A 21048-nucleotide genomic window follows, 5' to 3' on the forward strand; every position below is an offset into this window, starting at 1 on the left:
TCGAAAAGGGGCTTTCTTTTGAACAAATCAAGCCACCCATTGCGTCCGCTGTTGCTGCCGTCGCACTCCAATTATGACCACATACAAACTGGGATGATGCCTCAGGAGAGCAATAGCTTTTGCTGCTCATCGACTATTCTTATTTTTGCCGAAATTAGTCCACACGCCGTGGGATGGCCGAGGGTAAGTCTCCGTGGGGCGATTCAGAAATTCCTACTTCCATGGACAGATGCCGATCGGTGCCAGCAGCAAGTCAACTCGCTATGTGTAGCGAGATAAATCAAGAGAGGTATAAGGAAAAGTAATTTCACGGACAGTAGTTTCTAATCTGTTTACTCCTTAATGTACATATTCTTGTCAGTCCCCAAGAAATGAGACAGCTCTCGAGGAGAACCGTTGATAGCTTCTCGTCCCAGTAAGCGATTTTTGTTTTTTTTATCTGTTGAACTAGTTTCACTGTTTCGATGAGAATAGCTGGTGCTATTTAGTGTACATCAAAATATTTTTCTGTTAAATTGGAATAATTACTAAACCGCAAATGGATTCTATATAAATCAAGATAGAAATGGTTAGTAGTAATCTAAGTCTTATACGGCACACGAACGCTGGATTTCAGCTGTTTCTGAAAGAAATTAGTAGAATATGCTAAACGTCCTACGAGGTATCTATTGATAGTAATTGTTGGATAGTATAGCATAACATCGCACATTTGATCGAACATGATCTAGAAAAATCATACAATGAAAATGGAAACTTTTGTTTTTAGGGAAAACAGTACAATTCATGTATTCGAGAATAGATTCCGAAAAATAACACGATTCTACAAAACTGCGCGATACAAGTCTCCTCATAACACTGGTCGACAAAAGCAAAAAAAAATCGCCTTAGAAAGATTATAGCTTTTTAACCATTCCTGTGAATTTCGGTGCTCCCAGTGTGTGCAGAAATGCGCCGAAGTGCTCGCCGGGCTTATCGCTTCTACGATGGCTTATGGGAAAACTAATTTAGGTCTTTGAGAAAGTTATCACCAACATTCACCGGAATGGTTAAAAAGCCATAATCCATCATTTTTTTCTAGCCCGAGCTCTGGGACAAAACCTGTGTTTACTATTGTAATTCTTCGCCTAATTCCGCGACACGATTCAACGTTTTCGCATGGCAGAGCAGAGAGCTCCATATGAGATTCTCTTAGAGTATTGTGAAACTGGGAAATAACATAACTTGAAAAAAGGCGCTCAAAACGAAGGGGAAGATATTGTATAAACCAGTGATCGGACATGAAAGTCTGCACACTGAGACGAACAACAACTGCCAAAGATGCGTTAACTTTGCAGCTTCCCGACAATTGGTATCCCGAAGTACATTCTTTCTCCTCAAGGACATCCGCAAAGCCACTTGCGAATCATCTGACCAACGAACAACAAACCAAATTGACCATGTGATCGTCGAAGAACGGTTTTTATTGGACACCACCAACATGCGAACTTACTGATATGCGGTCACTGATTCGGACTACTACTTAGTGGCGGTTTGTATGCGCTCAAAACTGTCGACTGTCTATTAGTCATAACAGAGCCGATTTCCGCAACTCAACATCAAGCAGCAGCTTTGAACGCCTTAGATTTAACATCCTTATACAACTTCTGGTTTGCTGGATAACCTGAGGGTAAAGACGAGAGAGAACCTGGTCAAGTGCAGACGAGCAATAAATGACATGACTACGATCCTGAGAAGCAAAAAGTGTCAGCAGGAGGATCGTGACCATGAAGAGCTAGAAGAGCTATTCACTGCTAATAATACGCGAAAGTTCTACGAAAGGATTAACCAAACCCATAAAGGCTATGTGCCGCGAGCTGACTTTTGCAAGGATATGGATAGCGAGGTGGCCGACAGGTGGAAGCAGCTTTTCGATGAACATCTGAATGGCGATGCAAGAAACAAAAGCGGAACTGGAACGGACCTGGGAGTGCCAGCAGTAGATGACCAGGTATCAACCCTCGTCCTCCACGAAATTCAGCGGGAGATTGGGAGGCTGCAGAACAACAAAGCCACCGGCAAAGACACCCTGCCGGGTGAGTTCTACGAACATGGTAAAGAAACACTTGCTAGAGCACTGCACTGGGTCATTTGCAAGATCTCGGAGGTGGAAAAATTGCCGAAGGAGTGGATGAAGGAGTCGTCTGCCTCATCTATAAGAAGGGCAACAAGCTGAGGTGTTTCATGGGAGCCCGCGCAACCACGGACCTGATATTTTCAATCCGCTAGATTTTGTAAAAATGTCGGGAGTACATCTTGTCCACGCATCACATTTTTATCGACTTCAAGGCAGCTTATGATACAGTTAATCGAGAACAGCTATGGCAGGTCATGCACGAGAACAAGGATATTTTCCCGGATAAACTGACGCGGCTGATGTAGTCTACCATGAATCGTGTGACGTGTTACGTCATACGTGCATGTTTTGAGGATACTCTCGAGTCCCTTGAAAACATGTCGAAGATTGAGACTAGGTGATGGACCATCCTGTTTGCTTTTCATCATCGCCCTCGAAGGTGTTTTATGAAGAGCGGGCATCGACACGAGTGGTACGCTTTTAACGAAGTGAGTTCAGCTTAAAGGCTTCGCTGGAAGGAGGAAACCCACACCAGACTAATAGCGGAAGCTGATCGTATTGGACTGCTGATCAATACGTCAAAAACAAGGTACGTAACGAAAGAGGTTTCAAGGAGAACAATGTTAGCCTCCCACCCCGAATCTGCGTAGACGGCAATGAGGTGGTAGACGAGTTCGTGTACTTAGGATCACTGGTGACCGCTGACAACAACATCAAGCGGGAAATCGTTCGTACTTTTTAGGACTCTGAGATCCAATCGAGTGCGCCGCCGTACGAAACTGTACAAAACACTAGTTAAACCGGTAGTCCTCTATGGGCTAGAGACGACAACACTGTCTCAGAGGTCCTCAGCGCCATTGGAGTTTTCGAACGGAAGATGCTGCGAACCATCTACGGTGGAGACGGGGGATGGCGTAGATGCATGAACCATGAACTGCACGCGGTGCTAGGGGAGACCCCCATTGCATATATGGTTAAAGTTAACAGACTGCAATAGGCCGGACACGTCACAAGGATGCCGGACGACAACCCGATTAAAACGATTTCAGTAAGCCATCTGGCATTAGGAACAGAGGAGCACAGCGTGCACGATGGCTTGGTAAGATTGGAAGTAACCTACGAGTGATAAGACGCCTGGGAGCATGGTACTATGTAGCTCAGAACCGAGTGGAATGAGGACGACTTCACAGTACGAGCCATCCCGGTTTCAGCCTGCTAGGTAAGGTAAGGTATGAAAAAAAGACAACATACTTATTTTATTTTACTTCGTTGTCCGACCGACGACTCTCTGCCACTGTAGTTTCCGTGCAAGCAAGCCAGTTCTCGTCGCTTCATTGAGAGATCGGACGTTTTAAGTACCCGTTTTCTGTTTCCATGTTCGTAGCCTAGGTTTTTGCGTTTCGTATTACCAGGGTCGCGATACCTAGGTCCGGCTGACAAGGCTGTTACCTAAGGTGTAACTGGTGGACACAACATTTCATGATTCAACTGCTGGCTCAGGGTCAGACTAAGCATGGAAATTTTCACTCACAAGCAATATTTCATGCAAATGTGTTCTTTGATTCATCAGGTATCGTTCAACTATTTCCAATCGCGTACAAGTTTTCCATAGAAACGCTGCTGATTGTTTTTCGCTTCTAAGAGTTCCAAATACCATAGAAGGAGGCTGAATGACTCAAACACGATAGTATTTATTGTATCCAAGTTAACTTGCATTCAACAGTATCGCGAGAATTATTGAGATATTATCGCCAGTGATACAAAATTATGAATACAAATGAACGTTAGATTGCGTTCAACTGTTTGCTTACCGGAGCAAGCAGGTATCATCAATGCTAACGGAAATTGTAGCATGGTGCATTAGCATGTGATATTCAAAATCACCAAGAATCATCGTATATCACGGTATATCACGGTGAAAGCACGACGGGGAGTTGCCGAATTCCACCCACAAGCAACCAACATTTGAAAGAATCGTTGCGATCGCTTGAGTGCAATCGTTTACGATTCTTTCGTGTAACACTCGCTATATGTTGCTCGCTCCGCCTAATGCAGGCAATACTGGAACAAAATCATCAAAGAAAGCTACCATATATTTCATTGCACTAAGTTGTCTCTTGCATGCGTGAGAATGTGTAACTTTTAATAGCGATGGTTTGCAGGGATTGGAAGCTTATGGATAATGATACCCGAATGATTGTTATGCGATACGATTTTTTCCATCCTTGGGTCAGACGCTGTTGTACGTTGCTCCTGACATGGGGACACAACATACGGCATACGACTAAAGTTTACACCGAAGGTTGGTTACCCAATCTCCGCTAAGGTTACTCGTATTCCGGTCGGCACCGGAATGGACCGTGGAGGTTGGGATAGGAGTTAGGGTCTCATATTTACACGTGTCCAGTCATTTACCAACTATTCTAGAATAGATACCTTTGTCGAAATCAAATCGATTTCTTGCATGATAGTCAGCAACGTTGTGTTGGTGAATTTTGACGATGAAAGTTCTTTGGCAAAAATTTACAGATAATTATTAATATGTACCTCAATTCACTTAAAAAGAATGTTTTTGTAACTATCAAATTGAAGAAATCGGATTTTCTGTTAATTTATAATCAATGTAACAAAATAAAAACAATCTAAAAACACTACATGGATAGTTTCATACGAAAAAATTCCAATTTTGGAGTCGATTGTAATACCCCAGCTTGGTGAGACCTCTCTCTTTTTGTTACAAAATAACGCATTTTTTGTTCCAAATCTCCTAACTCTTTTTCTTAGAATTCACAGACGTAAGATGCCCGAAAAATATTGGTTTTTGAAGGAAGTAAACCAAGGAATCTAGAAAAAAAAACATAAATTTGACGGGCTGTATTGCCAGACAGATTATTATAGTATTGTAAAATACCATTTACATTTTTTGGCAAATGCAGCCATTTTTGGAAAATATCATATAAAACAACTATTATTCCGAGATAATATAAGTCAACCTCGAGATATTCCATTTTTGCGGAACCAGTTTTGAACAACAAAAAGTATGATTTTAAGATTATTAAGGATTCAAAAATATCTTTCATTTTTTATAGCAGTGTTGCCAGTTTTTTTACCCCGTTCTATTATTTCAGACTCGAAACTCATTTCAATACGACGAGAAAAATGCTATAAAGTAATTTATAATTTGATATTACCGTAGAATAAAACAACATAAAACAAAATAACAACAAAAGTGCAATGAAGTGAGAACAAGTAAAAGAAAAAAAAAAAAAAAGAGAGATAAACCCTTAGCTTTTTCCTAACAAAAAAAAAAAGAATAGGAAGAAGTACCAATAACTTAATGGAAAAGAAAGATAAATCCATAACTTTGATAGAACGATTTAATGGCTGGGAAATAATTGAGCAAAAAATGGTAACACTGCTGCACATTAGTAAGTTGACAAGCATTATTTAATAAATATGATTGTTTGTGAAATTATAGATTGACTCGGTATATATATGCGGTGAATGTATATACCTTATCTATATATCTTGTCTGAAATAAAAACACGTTTGAAATATGTAAATAAGTTTTAAAATCCAATCTGGCAGCATTTTCTGTCAAAATTATGTTTTCTGCTGAATTCCTTGGTTTATTTTCTTCGAAAATCGTCCATCAGTATTTTTCGGACATCTATAAATTGTAAGGTAAAAAATAAAAAGGCTTTGTACAAATAAGCGTTATTTTGCAACATAGAGAAGGGTCTCATAGAGCGGAGGTATTCCAATCACCTCCAAAATTGTGTGTGTTTTTTTTTAAAGTGAACCTAGATAAATAACACCCTCAACTCGGAATATAGACACTCGGAATATAGTAGACAAACGTGTTACTCTGAATTTGAATGTAAAAACCTTTTAAATAGATCATCGCTGTTGTTAGACAGTCCAGGTGGTCTTGAGGTACGATGTTAGAGTCTAACAAGCTAGTCATAGTTCGGATCGGGGGAAGACTGTTAGTAGCAGGATCGTAGCACTAGCCTCGAAACTGTCCTGTACATTCAGCAGCCGGCTGTGAAGTCTGAGTCTAATAAAAACTTCGGTTCTAATTCTGGGTTAGATGAAGAAGGACACAACTGGTTGGCGTTGCCTGAGCAATGTTGTCATCCGACAATAGCTAAGTGAGAAGGTGCGATGCGAACGTCCTGGTGTCAGCGTGGGACTCTAATCAGAGCTGACACGATGGCTCTCCGGCGAGACAGTGGGTTGGGGAAGGCCCAACAAGCCCTCTCGAAAAACACCGAATGTTGCAAATATCGAAGAAATAAATACGGATCGGAACAATCGGCACAGACCTAGGCGACGAAATAAGGACTACGATTGAAAACTCGGTACATGGAACTGCAGATCGTTAGGCTTTCACGGCTGCGACAGGACAGGAACTTTGCTGGTCGGGACAGCTACCAACGAGCTTGGGACGGGCTTTATAGTGCTGGGTAGGATGCGCCAACGCGTGATGGGGTGGCAGCCGATCAGTGCGAGGATGTGTAAGTTGAGAATTAACGGCCGGTTCTTCAACTACAGCATCATCAACGTGCACTGCCCACACGAAGGAAGAGCCGACGATGAGAAAGAAGCGTTCTATGCGCAGCTGGAGCAGGTGTATGATAGCTGTCCGCAACGGGACGTTAAGATCGTCATCGGTGATAAAAACGCTCAGATAGGACGGGAGGCAATGTACAGACCGATGATAGGGCCGAATAGCCTACACGCCGCATCAAATGATAACGGTCAACGATGTGTGAACTTTGCAGCCTCCCGCGGTATGGTAGTCAGAAGTACCTTCTTCCCCCGCAAAGACATCCACAAAGCCACCTGTAGATCACCTGACTTACAAGTGGAGAACCAAATCGACCACGTTCTAATCGATGGTAAATTCTTCTCTGACGTCATCAACGTTCGCACCTACCGCAGTGCGAATATTGATTCGGACCATTACCTTGTTGCAGTATGCATGCGCTCAAAACTTTCGACGGAGCAGAACACGCGGCAAAGTCGCCCACCACGACCAAACATCGGGCAACTACGGGACGCCGAGGTTGCACGGGAGTACGCGCAGCAGCTGGAAGCAGCATTACCAACGGAAGAGCAGCTTGGTGCAGCTACTCTTGAAGATGGTAGGAGGGACATTCGATCAGCCATAGGTAGTACTGCTGTAGCGGCGCTTGGTACTATGGCTCCGAACAGGAGAAACGACTGGTTTGACGACGAGTGCAAACAGAATGCAGCACGAGCGAGAATGCTGCAACACCAAACGAGGGCGAACGTGGAGCGCTACTGACCCGCACGGAACAGGCAAAACTCGGTCTTACGGAAGAAGAAGCGCCAGGAGGAAGATCGAGATCGCGAGGCGATGGAGGTACTGTACCGTGCGAATGACACACGAAAGTTCTACGAGAAGCTGAACTGTTCCCGCAAAGGCTATGTGCCACAAGCCGACATGTGCAGGGACCTGGGCGGCAACCTTCTCACGAACAAGTGTGAGGTGATTGACAGGTGGAAGCAGTACTACGATGAGCACCTTAATGGCGATGTAGCAGAGGACGACGACGGAGTGGTAGTAGATCTCGGTGTACGCGCAGATGACGACAGAATCCCAGCCCCTGACGTCCAGGAGGTTAGAGAGGAGATCGGCCGGCTGAAAAACAATGAAGCCGCTGGAGCTGACCAACTCCCTAGCGAGCTGTTAAAACACGGTGGTGAATCACTGGCTAAGGCGCTACACTGGGTTATTGCCAAGATTTGGGAGGACGAGGCAGTACTGGAGGAGTGGATGGAGGGTACAGTGTGCCCCATCTACAAAAAAGGCGTTGGATTGCTGCAACTACCGCGCAATCACGTTGCTGAACGCCACAAGGTACTCTCTCAAATTCTGTGCCGTCGACTATCACCGTTTGCAAGGGAATTCGTGGGGCAATACCAAGCGGGATTTATGGGTGCCCGCTCCACCACGGACCAAATATTCGCGGTACGGCAGGTCCTACAGAAGTGCCGTTAGTATAATGTGCTCGCACATTACTTGTTCATCGATTTTAAATCGGCATACGACACAATCGTTCGAGACCAGCTATGGCAGATTATGCACGATTACAGCTTTCCGGATAAACTGACACCGTTGGTCAAGTCGACGATGGATCGGGTGATGTGCGTAGTTCGAGTTTCGGGGACACTCTCGAGTCCCTTCGAATCTCGAGGAGGGTTACGGTAAAGTGATGGATTATCGTGCTTGCTATTCAACATCGCTTTGGAAGGTGTGGTACGTAGGGCTGGTATCGACACGAGTGGCACAATTTTTAGAAGGTCTGTCCAGCTCTTTGGCTTTGCCGATGACATTGATATTGTAGCACGAACCATTGAAAAGATGACGGAGACGTACATCAGACTGAAGTCTGAAGCCGGACGAATTGGACTGGCCATAAACGCATCGAAGACCAAGTACATAAGAGGAAGAGGTTCCAGAGAAGACAGTGTCAACCTCCCGCCACGAATTCATATTTGCGGTGATGAAATCGAGGTGGTAGACGAGTTCGTGTAACTGGGCTCACTGGTGACTGCTGACAACGACACCAGCAGAGAAATTCGTCGACGCCTTATGGCAGGAAATCGTGCCTACTTTGGACTCCGGAGGACGCTCCGCTCGATTAAAATCCGCCGCCGCATGAAGTTAACCATCTACAAAACACTGATCAGACCGGTAGTCCTCTACGACCACGAAACCTGGATTATGCTCGTGGAGGACCAACACGCCCTTGGGGTTTTCGAACGAAAGGTGTTGCGTGCCATCTGTGGTGGAGTGCAGATGGAAGATGGATCATGGCGGAGGCGGATGAACCACGAGTTGCATCAGCTGCTGGGAGAACCACTCATCGTTCAAACGGCGAAAATCGGGAGACTACGGTGGTCTGGGCATGTCGTTACCCGGTGAAAATAGTTCTTGATAACAACCCGACTGGAACAAGACGACGGGGCACGCAGCGAGCAAGGTGGCTCGATCAAGTGGAAGACGACCTGCGGGGCCTCCGCAGACGACATGGCTGGCGAGCTGCAGCCATGGAACGAGTTGAATGGAGAGGACTTCTTCGAACAGCAAGGGACACTTCGGCCTGGAGCTGACTGGTAAGGTAATTATGAAGAAGGTCATCGCTGAAAAAATTATTTATTCACAACCAGTTGAGTATTTTGATAGGGCCACCTTAACGGCTTTGATTTCTAAGGTATCGAAACTGCGCTGCCCGATAATTTGTAGCTATTCGCCGAAACAAAGTTCGAGTTCGACGATTACTCTTGTCTAAATATTGGCGAAGATAAAAATTTATTTTTTATAAAATGGTAGACTCAGCCTTCAATTTGCCTATCCCTCTAGTGCCCAAGCCCGCCTTTAGAGGGGTTTCGGTGAAATCACTGTAAATCTTCATAAACATTTATCAAGTATGTATTGAAGATGTATAATGATTTTACTGCAGCCCGTTTAAGGCTAAAATTAAAAATATAATTCGTAAGGCTCTAGAGTAAAATTGATTCTGAATTGTTTTGAATCGTAATCATTGTGCAAGTTCAAGAGTTTATCATTCAACAGTCATCATTTAGAATACCGTGGAATGGAGTGAAATTTATCAGTACACGCAAAAGTTGAAGGCTTGTACAATCATTGTGTCTTCCCGATTCGCACAAAAGTTGCACAGAAATCGCACAAAAAAATGTGTGGAATGCATAACGCAACAGTTGTACTGCGGATACATTGACATAGAATGAAATCGGAATATGTATCATATACCGACACTTTATTTCTCACATCGAGTGTATTAGTGACTGCTGCTCATGGATCAGTGCAAGCAGCAACAACTTGTGAGCTGACTGGCATGCTACTGCTAAATAAACATTTTTAAAGTTAACAAAATAGTAATCAGTAACCCCGGTAACAGTTGACACCTCCATGGTTTTTATTAAATTTTGCGATACGCTTTATATTTCTTATTTTCATAGTCACCACCGATTGAAAAAGTCGAATGAAAATATTAGTCAACACTTCACTTTGAGAAGAGATCTGGAACCTCTGACATATAAAACCTTATAAAACCCAACAAGCTGCTTAAATGTTGTTGAAAGATTTGGGCATTAACCGCAAAGACGAGATTTATGAGGCCTGGGTCAAATGCTATAATATAACATTAGAAGACACGAAGCATTGACTGGAAAGTTGGATTTCGGATAATGGGAAATATTAGGCAAGACATCTTATCCTTGGTAAGTTACATGTTCTAGGAATACATGTAAATATAAATACGGCAAGAGAAACACAGTAAGAATTGGGTCCTAAAGCTATACCAGTTTTTATATATCATTTGAAAAAGCCGCGTTTTCTGAGCAAAACGTGATTTTTAAAAAATGTTTATCGTTTTCCTTCGATTTTTAAATAAAGAATAAAAAAACTGCTCGAAAGGTCTTAGATGACGTTTCGCCCTTGTACGGTATATGAGAGAACTGTCATTTAAGGCATTTCGAGCAGTTTTTCGTTCTTCATTTAAAAATCGAAGGAAAACGATAAACATTTTTTAAAAATCACGTTTTGCTCAGAAAATTGCACTCTTCCAGCTGATATATAAAAATCAGAAAACCGTTTTAAACTTTAGGACCCCATTGGGTTTTATAACGTTACCAGGTTTTATATATCATCGAAAAGAGCGTGATTTGTAAAAAAAATATATCGTTGTCCTTGGGTTCTTAAATCACGTTTTAAAACTGCTCAAAATTCATTGAATTTCAGTCCGCCCATATACCAACTGTTATTCAACAGATTTCAAGCGATTTTTTATACCTTATTTAAAAATTAAAGGAAAATAATAAAAATAATTTCCTCAATTATGTTTCATAGTTATTTTAGACAACATCAAGTTCAAGTGTACAAGCATCATTGCCTCCATAGACCTGCTTTTTAAACTGTACATAGTTTTCCACCATCAGAATGTGACTCCGTTTTAAAATTCCTTCAATTTTATTTTCACAATATATACTACTGTGACGACAGAATTGATTCGAATGTGTTGGCATTCCTCACGGGTATTAATAAGGAGAACAGTTATTTTTTTTTGATTTTTAGTTTTTAGTTATTGTTACTAATGTAAATAAAAAATTGCAGAAAAACATTTCGAACGGTTTAATTTTTAATATCGCATATTATCGCCGAATATTTTTCACGTAACATAACATTCAACACGCAATCATAACATTAACAATAGAGCTTCTACAAACACTTCTACCAAAAACCAAACGTACCACTCGAGAATTATAAACGAGACTACCATGTTAAAACGCATAATATATTGTGTGTTTTATTTTCCAATGGTTATACATAGTTTTGAACATACACTATTTATACAATAACAATAGTTACAAAGCATTTATTCACATAAACAATGTCAATAAAATTAAAAAAATAATGGAAACAAACTTCTTCTGTAACGATTGCAAAATAATTTCATCTTTCACTGGCTCAGAAGTTAGCTTATTTATTTATTCACGTATTGAGCTCGAAAAAGGAAAACACCACAGTTTTTCTATCTTCATATTGCTTGTAAAATAACACCAGAGTCTTGGAACCAGAAAACGTAGTTGTAAGCGACATGATTGTCACACGACACTCGGATCCAAATATCGACAGCGTTAGTTTTCTCCTTTTCCAACAGCAACAGAGGCTTTTGATGTTTCTTCCGCAATATCTTCGGTTCAATTTGGTCCAGTGAGTGACCTCAACTCGCAGCGGACCGCGTCTCAGCTTTCAGAAGGTAGCAACATTAACAGTTTTTGGTATCCGAAGACCTGCGGCTCCAAGAACACGTTTGGACAGCTGAACAGCACTGATGAGTTCCTTGCGTTTTTTTCGCATATTTAGCCCAATACACAACACATAAAAAAACACAGTACACACAGTTGTACAGTACGGAGTACAGAATAAATATTCATGTATTGAACTTGATTAATTTAATTCACTCGCTAGAAAAACAAGACAGGTCTATAAGAAGGTAAACAAACCTGCAGTCAAATGCTTGTGGTTGCCAGATTTGTTTGCAACCGAATATTTATTGTTAAAAGAGTTGTTATTTTGATTGCATTTCTGTGCAAGTCTGTATCAGGCCCATGGCAAGCCACCTGTATTTGTGACTTTATTATATATCGAGAGAAACAGTTGAACGTGATTGGCACAAAACAAACACAACTTTACATGGCTTATACGGTTGCTACACTGAAAATCATTCCTACGCTTATGCTAAATGCTCTTTACGCATGAATGCTAATAAACAAACCCAATCATTTTTTCATGTCAATCCATATCGGTTTTTGATGGAGTCCACGCTATTTGGTGTATTTTGGCATTCAACGTGTTTTGTCATTGTAATCTGATTGTTATGATAGATATAAGTACAGATGTAAATGAAATCCAATTCGCAGTAACGTGTCGAATTTTTATAGTGTTTTGTGTGTAGATGAAAGTCACTTATCTTTATGGGGCCGTTCAATAATTACGTAAGCATATTTTTCCACTTTTTCTACTTTTTCTGGTGATTCTGAAAATATACCATCAGACCAAAAAAACGATATTGCATCTTTCACACCAGTTTGGACTAAAGATACTCAGAGAGAGAGATAAGTGATGAAAAAAAACCGCCTATTTGGCAACTAGGTTTCACATGTCAGAGGTGCCAGATCTCTTCTCAAAGTGCAATGATGACAAACTTTTTCATTCGACTCGTATACCCAGGCCTTAGACGCGCCCATTCTTTTGTACTGGGTGTTATGTGACTTTTTTGTGGCTCCATTTCCATTGCGAACCCACCGTGCTTCCAATATTTTGCTTGTTATTTTTCGGTTATAGAAAAGTTGCGTTTTTTCATAAACCTGCGTATAACTGATTGTGACGGTGGAAGTCCTCAGGAATAATAAAGTGCATCACAAAAACCGTGAAAGTGTTAAGTTTTATGTTTATCTTCATTTTTATATACTTTCAACATATTTGAATATTATTTTGTTTACCATACGAGAGGTTTGTAAGCCACCAGTTAAAAATCACTGTGATAAACCAATTTTGGAGCATCCCCAATTCATTGTTTAGCAATTGAACATGAAAAACGTGTTAAAATAAATATATTCTTCATTGTATCTGATTGCAAAAACTTCAATGTGTTACCTTTCTTGTTCGTTTGGCTCGGATTTTGACATGTTCGTTTGGCTCACAAAATAACTCTTCGCATATCTCTCCCTCTGAGTATAGCTAGCCTGCACATACACTGATTTAAACGGTTTGAATTAGGCATGTCATATGAATTTGATAAATGTATTCACGTTACGTGAAAAAATGTTTCCACACCCAATTAATATTTCGATAGTTGGAGACCATCCTAGAAAACACACTAAATCGGTAGCCGCTCATCAGCCGACTATTACCCGCATAATCAATAACCATAAAACGTGCCTAACAACTAGTTCGGGATATAGTCACGACTGTATGGGTTATCATGTAACCGATAATCATGTTATCATGATTATCATCCGTTTTTGGTTATTGATAATGCGGGAAGGCGTTTACGTCTTCACACGAGCTCAAATGCAGGGGACTATAAACGTCAACATTTTGCCTACCAATCATCAATTCACTGCCTGTGATCGCATAATTGTAACATTCGACATTTTATGGATTTCGTGCTATTTATTGGGAAATGCTTAGAATAGTATGTACTTTTTACATCTGAAAAAATATGCCCATGTTTGTGTGAAAAAAGTCGTAAAAAATACCAAGTTGTTTTGTCACATAGCGTAAATAACCGCATAATTGTCACCCTACTTAATTTTTTCAACTTTTTCATCAAAAAAGCTTCCATCCGAATCCACATCTGCATTCTTTGGAACTCGGAAGTTATTCTGGTCCGGTAACCAACCACCGGTGACCCGTTTCTGATGTTCAGCTCATGCTTGTTAAATACATGAAAAACTTTATTTTCCCTGTGATATATTTCAAAAGTAGCTTGAAAGTGACGGCATAAATGAATCATTGCAAAAATTTCAACCAATTTGACTTCAAAAGTAATGTTTAATGTATACAGAATGTAAAGTAGTGCTTTCTTCATGATACAAAGTTTAGTTAAAGTGTCTATTTGCAAGAATATATTGGGAACAAAGCATTTAAGTTCAAAATATAAAAGTGCTATTTGCTCGAACAACCAATTTTGCAAATGTTACAAATATGCGATTATGGGCAGTTCATCACGGCGTCAATATTTCACTTCAAATGCTTACATAACCTATCTTATTCTTTGAAAGTGCACATTGTACTGTAAACAAATGTTGAGTTCTTGTTTTCCCATCTAAAACAATATATATTCGAAATAAAGTTTACCGAAAATTTAGAACGTTTACTCTATTTCACTTGTTTTAGGGCAAACCAACCAAAAAGTGGGAACCAGGAACGCTGGTACCAGGCTCAATCAGTGGTAGATGGAAAATGTATGGAGTTTGACAGCCACACGAGCCCCTTGCTCAAATGTCAAATTTCATATTCATCAAGTACACTATTCGATTCATAACTACACTTTCTGAATATTTTTGTAAAATCATATTACACTTGAGTCGCTTTTTACGTGGGAGATACGTGCCGCGTAAATTCCAGAATCTGCGTAAAAAAACTGCGTAAATTTCGGATTATACACACTTAATTTATCTCGCCAAACTTCCCAACAGCTGATGGACCTCGGCGAAATTTTCAACATATGTCATCAGTATATTTCAACGAACATTCAGCAAATATATCGATCTACCGTAAACCAGCGGGTAATCAATTCCATTTGCCAATGTTCTTGAAAATTTCGCCGAAAACTTGTGGAACATTTCGCTGAATTTATCAGTTGTTGAGTTCTCGGCAAAGAAATATAACTGTGTTCTTCTTAATATAACCAAAAAGCTATTCAACCGGAATATAGAATGGAGCATACGCAGGCGGAGACACAACATGTATTTTCAAACTGCACAAATATCCAACAATTGCTAAATTTAAATAAATGCGTGCTCCGTTTATAACCCACACTGAGTGATATCTTGTGATATCCAAAGTTGAATAATATGACGCCATGTCAAAATTTTCCATAGATACAATTATTCCAGTCGAAGGGTCTTTTTCAATATCTTAATCGTTTGTTCTTGTTACATTCTGAATCACTAATTCTTTTTTTAAAAGATCTTATGTAAAAAAATATCGTTGATTGAATTTCACTATGAAATTAAAAAATCGATCGCTTGATTCTAAAACCAACAGCACGATTTCTTACAGTCATAACGGATTTGGTAGCTGCGGTTGTCATTTGCGGATCTGCCACCGCCGACCGATTCTAATTTTTTACCGCGCAGGCAATAACTAATGATATAAAAATTATGCATGTACATAAGTTGTAACTTATAAAATTCTTAAGCGTTTTTCTCTGAGTGTATGCTACGCTGTTTTTCCTGTTAACTGCCAACACTGGATTCACTTTTCAGTGTACTCATACACCCTGCTTTTATGTCATCTTGTAAACAATTGTATACATGGACTTCTATCCTTTCTATTACCGCAACCGAATGATTCATGTTTTTGAGTCAATAATTCTATTTTGTCAAAGAAGATACAACACACAAGATAACCTGCCGGCTGCCGGAAGGTAAGTGAGAATACAATTTTTATCTGATGAGTAAATAACTGGAATAAACACCATAATTCTGTTTCCTTTCTGATTCACTTAAAGGAACCCTATGAAATGCTCAGATGCTGTCGATTCAAAAATTACCCACAAGAAGTTTCCTATTGGGGTGCAATCCGAGGAAGCAGTACAGGAGCAGCCAGCAGCTACACTGTCATCATCTTGGAAGGATGAGCTGCCGGTCGTTGACATACAGTTCAATTAGGTTCTTTCGGCTGCAGTTTGAAAAACTAGAGAAAATTCGCAGCAAAGAGTTGCAGGTTACTCGGGAAGCGTTAAATTTCATGTGGCGGTGTCGGGCGGAACCTTTTCGCTTCTCGTTAGGAATAAATTGCAGATTTTAAAAATTTCTGCGAAACATATTAGTTTGTATTTAACTAGGATATTGAAGACAAGAACATTCCTTGCATTTTTATCATAGTTTGTACTGGCACCCTTTGATTCCTTCTTTTCGACGTCTAAAATTTCATCCCAACATTTCAAAGCAACAGTAAATCAAGAAAAAAAAATGATCTTAGGTTCATAAATACGCCAACAAACTTGAGTCCAATGCATCATCATCCTTTTCACCTGTTTGGTCGCCGTTGTGCCGTTTTTTCTTTGATGTTGGTTTTCTCTGTGGTGGATTTCGTTTTATCCGGCTCACCTTGGTTATGGGCAGTTTCGAGGGCTTTAACAAATTGTTACAGGTCGCCACTGGTTGCGCCAGCAACTGCTTCTGCTTTTAGTTGAAAGTGCTAAACTACTGGACCAAGTTGACCAGATTGCGGGCACTGATAAACATAGATAGGGCTTGTTGAAATTAGGGTGATGATAAAGTTTCCTTGAACTGTTGCTTAAAATAAAAAATACTTGGAGCCCTGATTTGACAGCTCTCTTGGCGTTCTTAACGTTCATTGTTGTCGGAAAGTTCATTTTCGCTGATGTCAGTCAGTTCAACCAAACGCATATGAATAAAATCAACGAAATCATAGTTGAATGCAATTTTTTTGAACACAACCAATATCTTTTTTATTTTTATTAACTCAATGTTGTTTTTTAATGATCTTGTTCATGGGATTGAATCGATCAGGTAAAATTTTTATTAAGCTAATCAGTAAACAAATTACCAATATTGATTACTGGTTACACTGCGTCGACGAAAGCAGCCTTCTGGAAAAACATTATCAATACCAGTACAAATCAACATGACGATACTAACGCCAGTTGAATTTTTGTAGGTGTAGTAGTTTGAAGCTGCCAAATACATTGAAAAGACGCTAGAGCATAAATTGCGTTATACCCAACACGCAATCATTGTACTGGTTGCAAATCACATCAACAATTGTACTGAAAACACACAATTTCGTACTGGTTTCGCACCATCCAACTTTTGCGTGTAGGGTGATGTTAATCACCTGAAAATTCATGATAAAAAATACTAATCAAAAGATACTGATCCTTCAACACTAGGCAATGTTTACGTGTCCTAAAATGCAACTTCTGCAAGATTCACATACCTGTCAAAGCTAACCCTTGCCCTTTAGAGAAGTGAGTTTGATAAAAGCTCAAAAAATCTAATTTTCAACAGAGATTCTCCCATACCTTTAAAATAACACTGATGAATTCGCAGGAAACCACAAAGATTTTAATTTTAGAACTAGTTTTCGAGCTTTTGCAACAAACCGAATTGAAATCGTTCTAAATATGGTCAAATGAGAGCAAATTCAGCAAACTGCAGCTCGTGAACCAAAATTATTGAGTTTTAACCTAAAATATAATTATTTTCGTTTCCAAACTAGCTGTGATTGATATTTTTCAGTTCAGAAATCAACATTTATCATGAACAAATCTAAAATAGCGTGTTTCCAATAGAATGTATGGATTTCAAGAATGATCAATTTCATCCCGATATATCTCATAGAATTCTCGAATTTATTTCATGAAGTAGACGATAGAAATTTCCCCAATAGCCATAGAAGTTTTCTAGAGCACGCACCAGTATTTGTTTTAAATAGGGGAACTGCTCCATTATTCATCTCATTAAGCCGATATTCACGAAGAATGCACGGATAGAACATAAAATTTTCACGGGATCATTGAACAAATGAACTAAATATGCTTACGTACTCTTATGGAATCGTTTAGCATTGTATATTTAGTAAAATTAGCTAGATTTATCCTAAATTTTGTAAAACAAAACCATTTTTAACAACGCTTCCATATCCATCTCAAAACTTGAATCACTGCTCAATTATTCATCTTACGACGCCCCCATATTCATCACACTGTTAATCATGAATGAAACACATTATCATGAATGAACGTAGCCGCAGCCCGTCGTAGTAGGTTACCTAGATATCCGCTGCAGTTGTTTACGTGCGAAATTGGTAACCTAGGTAACCACTACAGTGCTTTCGATTTATGTCAATTATGTTGTAATAATTCACGATTTTCAGTATGATTTTTTCGTATTAACAGGAACTGATTTGGCAACTCTTGATTTTCTTCAACGCAGTGAAAACAGATGAAAATACATACAGTTGAAGTTTAGGAATTGTGGATATTCATCTCATATATTTCTACTAATTCAAGCTTGTTTTAGGAAATTTGAGGTGAACATTTCAAAGATTGAAGTATTCTTAGTTTAGTGAGTGATTTTGTTTAGTGGTTAAAATAAAAAGTGGTCCGCTAGTGATGAAAAAAACTTTGGTTGGCTGCTGAACGAGTCCCGTTGCAGCCGTATAGAACGATGCGCGGATTTTGTTTTCTGAGGTAGGTGATTGAATTAAATGAGTTTTCGAGTGCAGATGCCCGACTATAATATCAAATTTAGTGCTTTTAGGTGAATTTTTGTGGATTATACTTTATGAGGAATCTAAAGTGAACTAAGAAGAATCCATTCCATGGATTAGCAGATTGGTTTAAGAAGAAAATATGCGTTTTTTCCTGTTTTCAATTGTGTTTACATGTTGAATAAGATGAATATACGGGCTAAGATGAATAATGGAGCAATTCCCCTATGTACTATTTCGTGTAAAATGTACATGAAGCTAGTTTATTGAAAAATATCATAAAAATTGATCAACTTCACCCCGTTCCATAGTAGGTTTTGCAGTTCTGTAACATTATTGTAATTCACTCACAGTCAGGGTTGATATTTGTTGACACTCTTGAGTAAAAGTGAAAAAAAGCATTCATAAACGTTATTTTTTTACAATCCTTTCAGAGTTCTCGCTTCCCGCTTTTTGCATGGAAGTGAACTGTCAAAAAACCTCATTATATTTCATGCGATGGAAGCAAGACAACAAAATCAGTTTATCAGTTAACGAAGATTGTCAAGGCATCGGTCAGTGTCAGTGAAACAGTGTTTCGGTGAGGTTCATTTTGGTTGATTGGACTGTTTGTTTTTCTTTTTCGCTTTGAAGTGAAGATCATTTGGTTGGATTTGTCGTCAAATGTTATTCCGTAACCGTGAACGATGCGCGCGATCTATTTCATCTGAGTATAACAGCACGTTACTAGGACGAAAATCTAGTGTATCTGAAAGAGTGCTGCGGTCATTGGAAGTGAAAATTGAAAATGATTGGCTGTAATTTTCGAAGAATTTTGCTGGGGAAAATGACTTTTATCAGCACTGCTCACAGTATTATTTGGTGTATTCACTGTTTTACCAACAATCAACAGTTGCACTTTTACTGTGAAGTTGCGCTACGTTGTACTCCATCTTTCATAACATGGAACCTTCTAAATCGTGGAAAATACTTTCTACCCCTTATCGCGAAACAATGATTTATTAAAATTGAAAATGGTCCTTGTGGTGTATCCAGCATTCAGTTTGAAATTACTCTTCTAGAGAAAACTTCGGCTTTTCGAATTATAGAAAAAGGAAATAATCAGAATAACAACAAAGTAATACACGCTGATATGTACACAAATTCATCTGACGCATAACACCTTTCAACGCGTTGTCAATCCCTGCCTAGCAATATTAGAACCATTCTACATTCGCCCGACAACGACGGCGGGAAAGTTTACACCGAAAGGTATGAGACCACATAATGTTCGCGTAATGTGTGTGATAACAGCAGCCGTTTAAACTAATTAATGGAAGCGTTTAATTGTAATTGTCACCAGCTCGAACCGTACAAACCGTAACAATCACCGGCATGACCGATTCGGGTCGGCAGACAATTATTATTAAACAATTATCAAATGATTTAAAGTACTATAAAAGTGAGTTCCACGAAAAGGTTAATCATCAGTCAGCTGTAAACTGTGCGAGTGTGAAAACGCAAACATCAGTTGCCATCATGAAGTCCTTTGTTACCGTCGTTTTCCTTGTTCTGATTTCCGGTTGCATGGTTGAAAAATTCAATGTATTTAAAAGCACTTCCGTTATTACACTTTCATTCATAGGGCGTCACGGATGAGGAAAGGGAAGCCGCTCGGCAGCTGGCCGGAAGATGCATGAGAGAAACCGGAACCTCGGAGGAAGCGGTTCAACGGCTTCGTAACGGGGATACCTCGAATGCCGATAGTAACACCAAGTGCTTTACCCAGTGCTTCTTCCAGGGCGCTGGTTTTGTTGATGCTGACGGTAATGTTCAGGAGGATCACCTGGTAGAAAAGCTTTCGACCCAATATGACCGCTCGAAGGCTGAGGAAATTGTGCAAAGATGTAAGAACAACAGTGGACCCAGCCCTTGCGAGCGATCGTTCATCCTGTTTGAGTGCTATGTTGCGAACAGAGCCAGTCTAATGTAAAGCAGGTTATCGGAGTAAATGACGCTTAATGAAGAAGGAAGGCATGAGAATATTATTTTATCATATCATGTTGAACGAACTCTTCCCTCGTGAATTCATGTGAATTGGTTCCTAATAAAGATTAAATGAAAGAGTGTGTTGATTACTTTTTATTTAGTTGGTGCCAGAGATAACAATAATACTTTGGTAAATTTTTACAGAGATATACATTTTTGATATTAACCCTGGAAAGATAATCATATTTTGATGTGCGTAAAAGGATAATCATGCGTCATAAGCAATAAGCACTGTTGAATAGTCTCCAGTTTTTTCAATGCTAACGATATCACTCAATTTTTTGGTCAAGCCCATATGCCAAAAAGAATAAATTCTTCATTCTTTTAGTGAGCCAGACTGATTCGCGTCAAATTTGAAACTGACGATCTCCATACTTTC

The 21048-nt window shown here is 39.7% G+C and overlaps 2 protein-coding genes across 3 annotated transcripts; both read left to right on the forward strand.

Annotated features, from left to right (window-relative positions):
- The first annotated feature begins 1714 nt into the window (after window positions 1-1714).
- On the forward strand, window positions 1715-2212 carry LOC129720233 (uncharacterized). Its single transcript, XM_055671684.1, has one exon. It carries the CDS (start codon window positions 1715-1717, stop codon window positions 2210-2212), a length of 498 nt encoding a protein of 165 aa, XP_055527659.1.
- Window positions 2213-9955: 7743 nt separating this feature from the next.
- On the forward strand, window positions 9956-20719 carry LOC129721011 (general odorant-binding protein 56a-like). 2 transcript variants are annotated; one of them, XM_055673032.1, is made up of 2 exons: window positions 9956-10390; window positions 20266-20719. In XM_055673032.1, exons 1-2 carry the CDS (start codon window positions 10358-10360, stop codon window positions 20611-20613), a joined length of 381 nt encoding a protein of 126 aa, XP_055529007.1. In that variant the 5' UTR covers window positions 9956-10357; the 3' UTR covers window positions 20614-20719. The 2 variants fall into 2 exon arrangements, with proteins under 2 accessions (XP_055529007.1, XP_055529006.1); XM_055673031.1 differs by lacking the exon at window positions 9956-10390 and adding an exon at window positions 20110-20210.
- Window positions 20720-21048: the final 329 nt, after the last annotated feature.

Source organism: Wyeomyia smithii, chromosome 2, assembly GCF_029784165.1.
Source record: "Wyeomyia smithii strain HCP4-BCI-WySm-NY-G18 chromosome 2, ASM2978416v1, whole genome shotgun sequence".
Lineage (NCBI taxonomy): Eukaryota > Metazoa > Arthropoda > Insecta > Diptera > Culicidae > Wyeomyia > Wyeomyia smithii.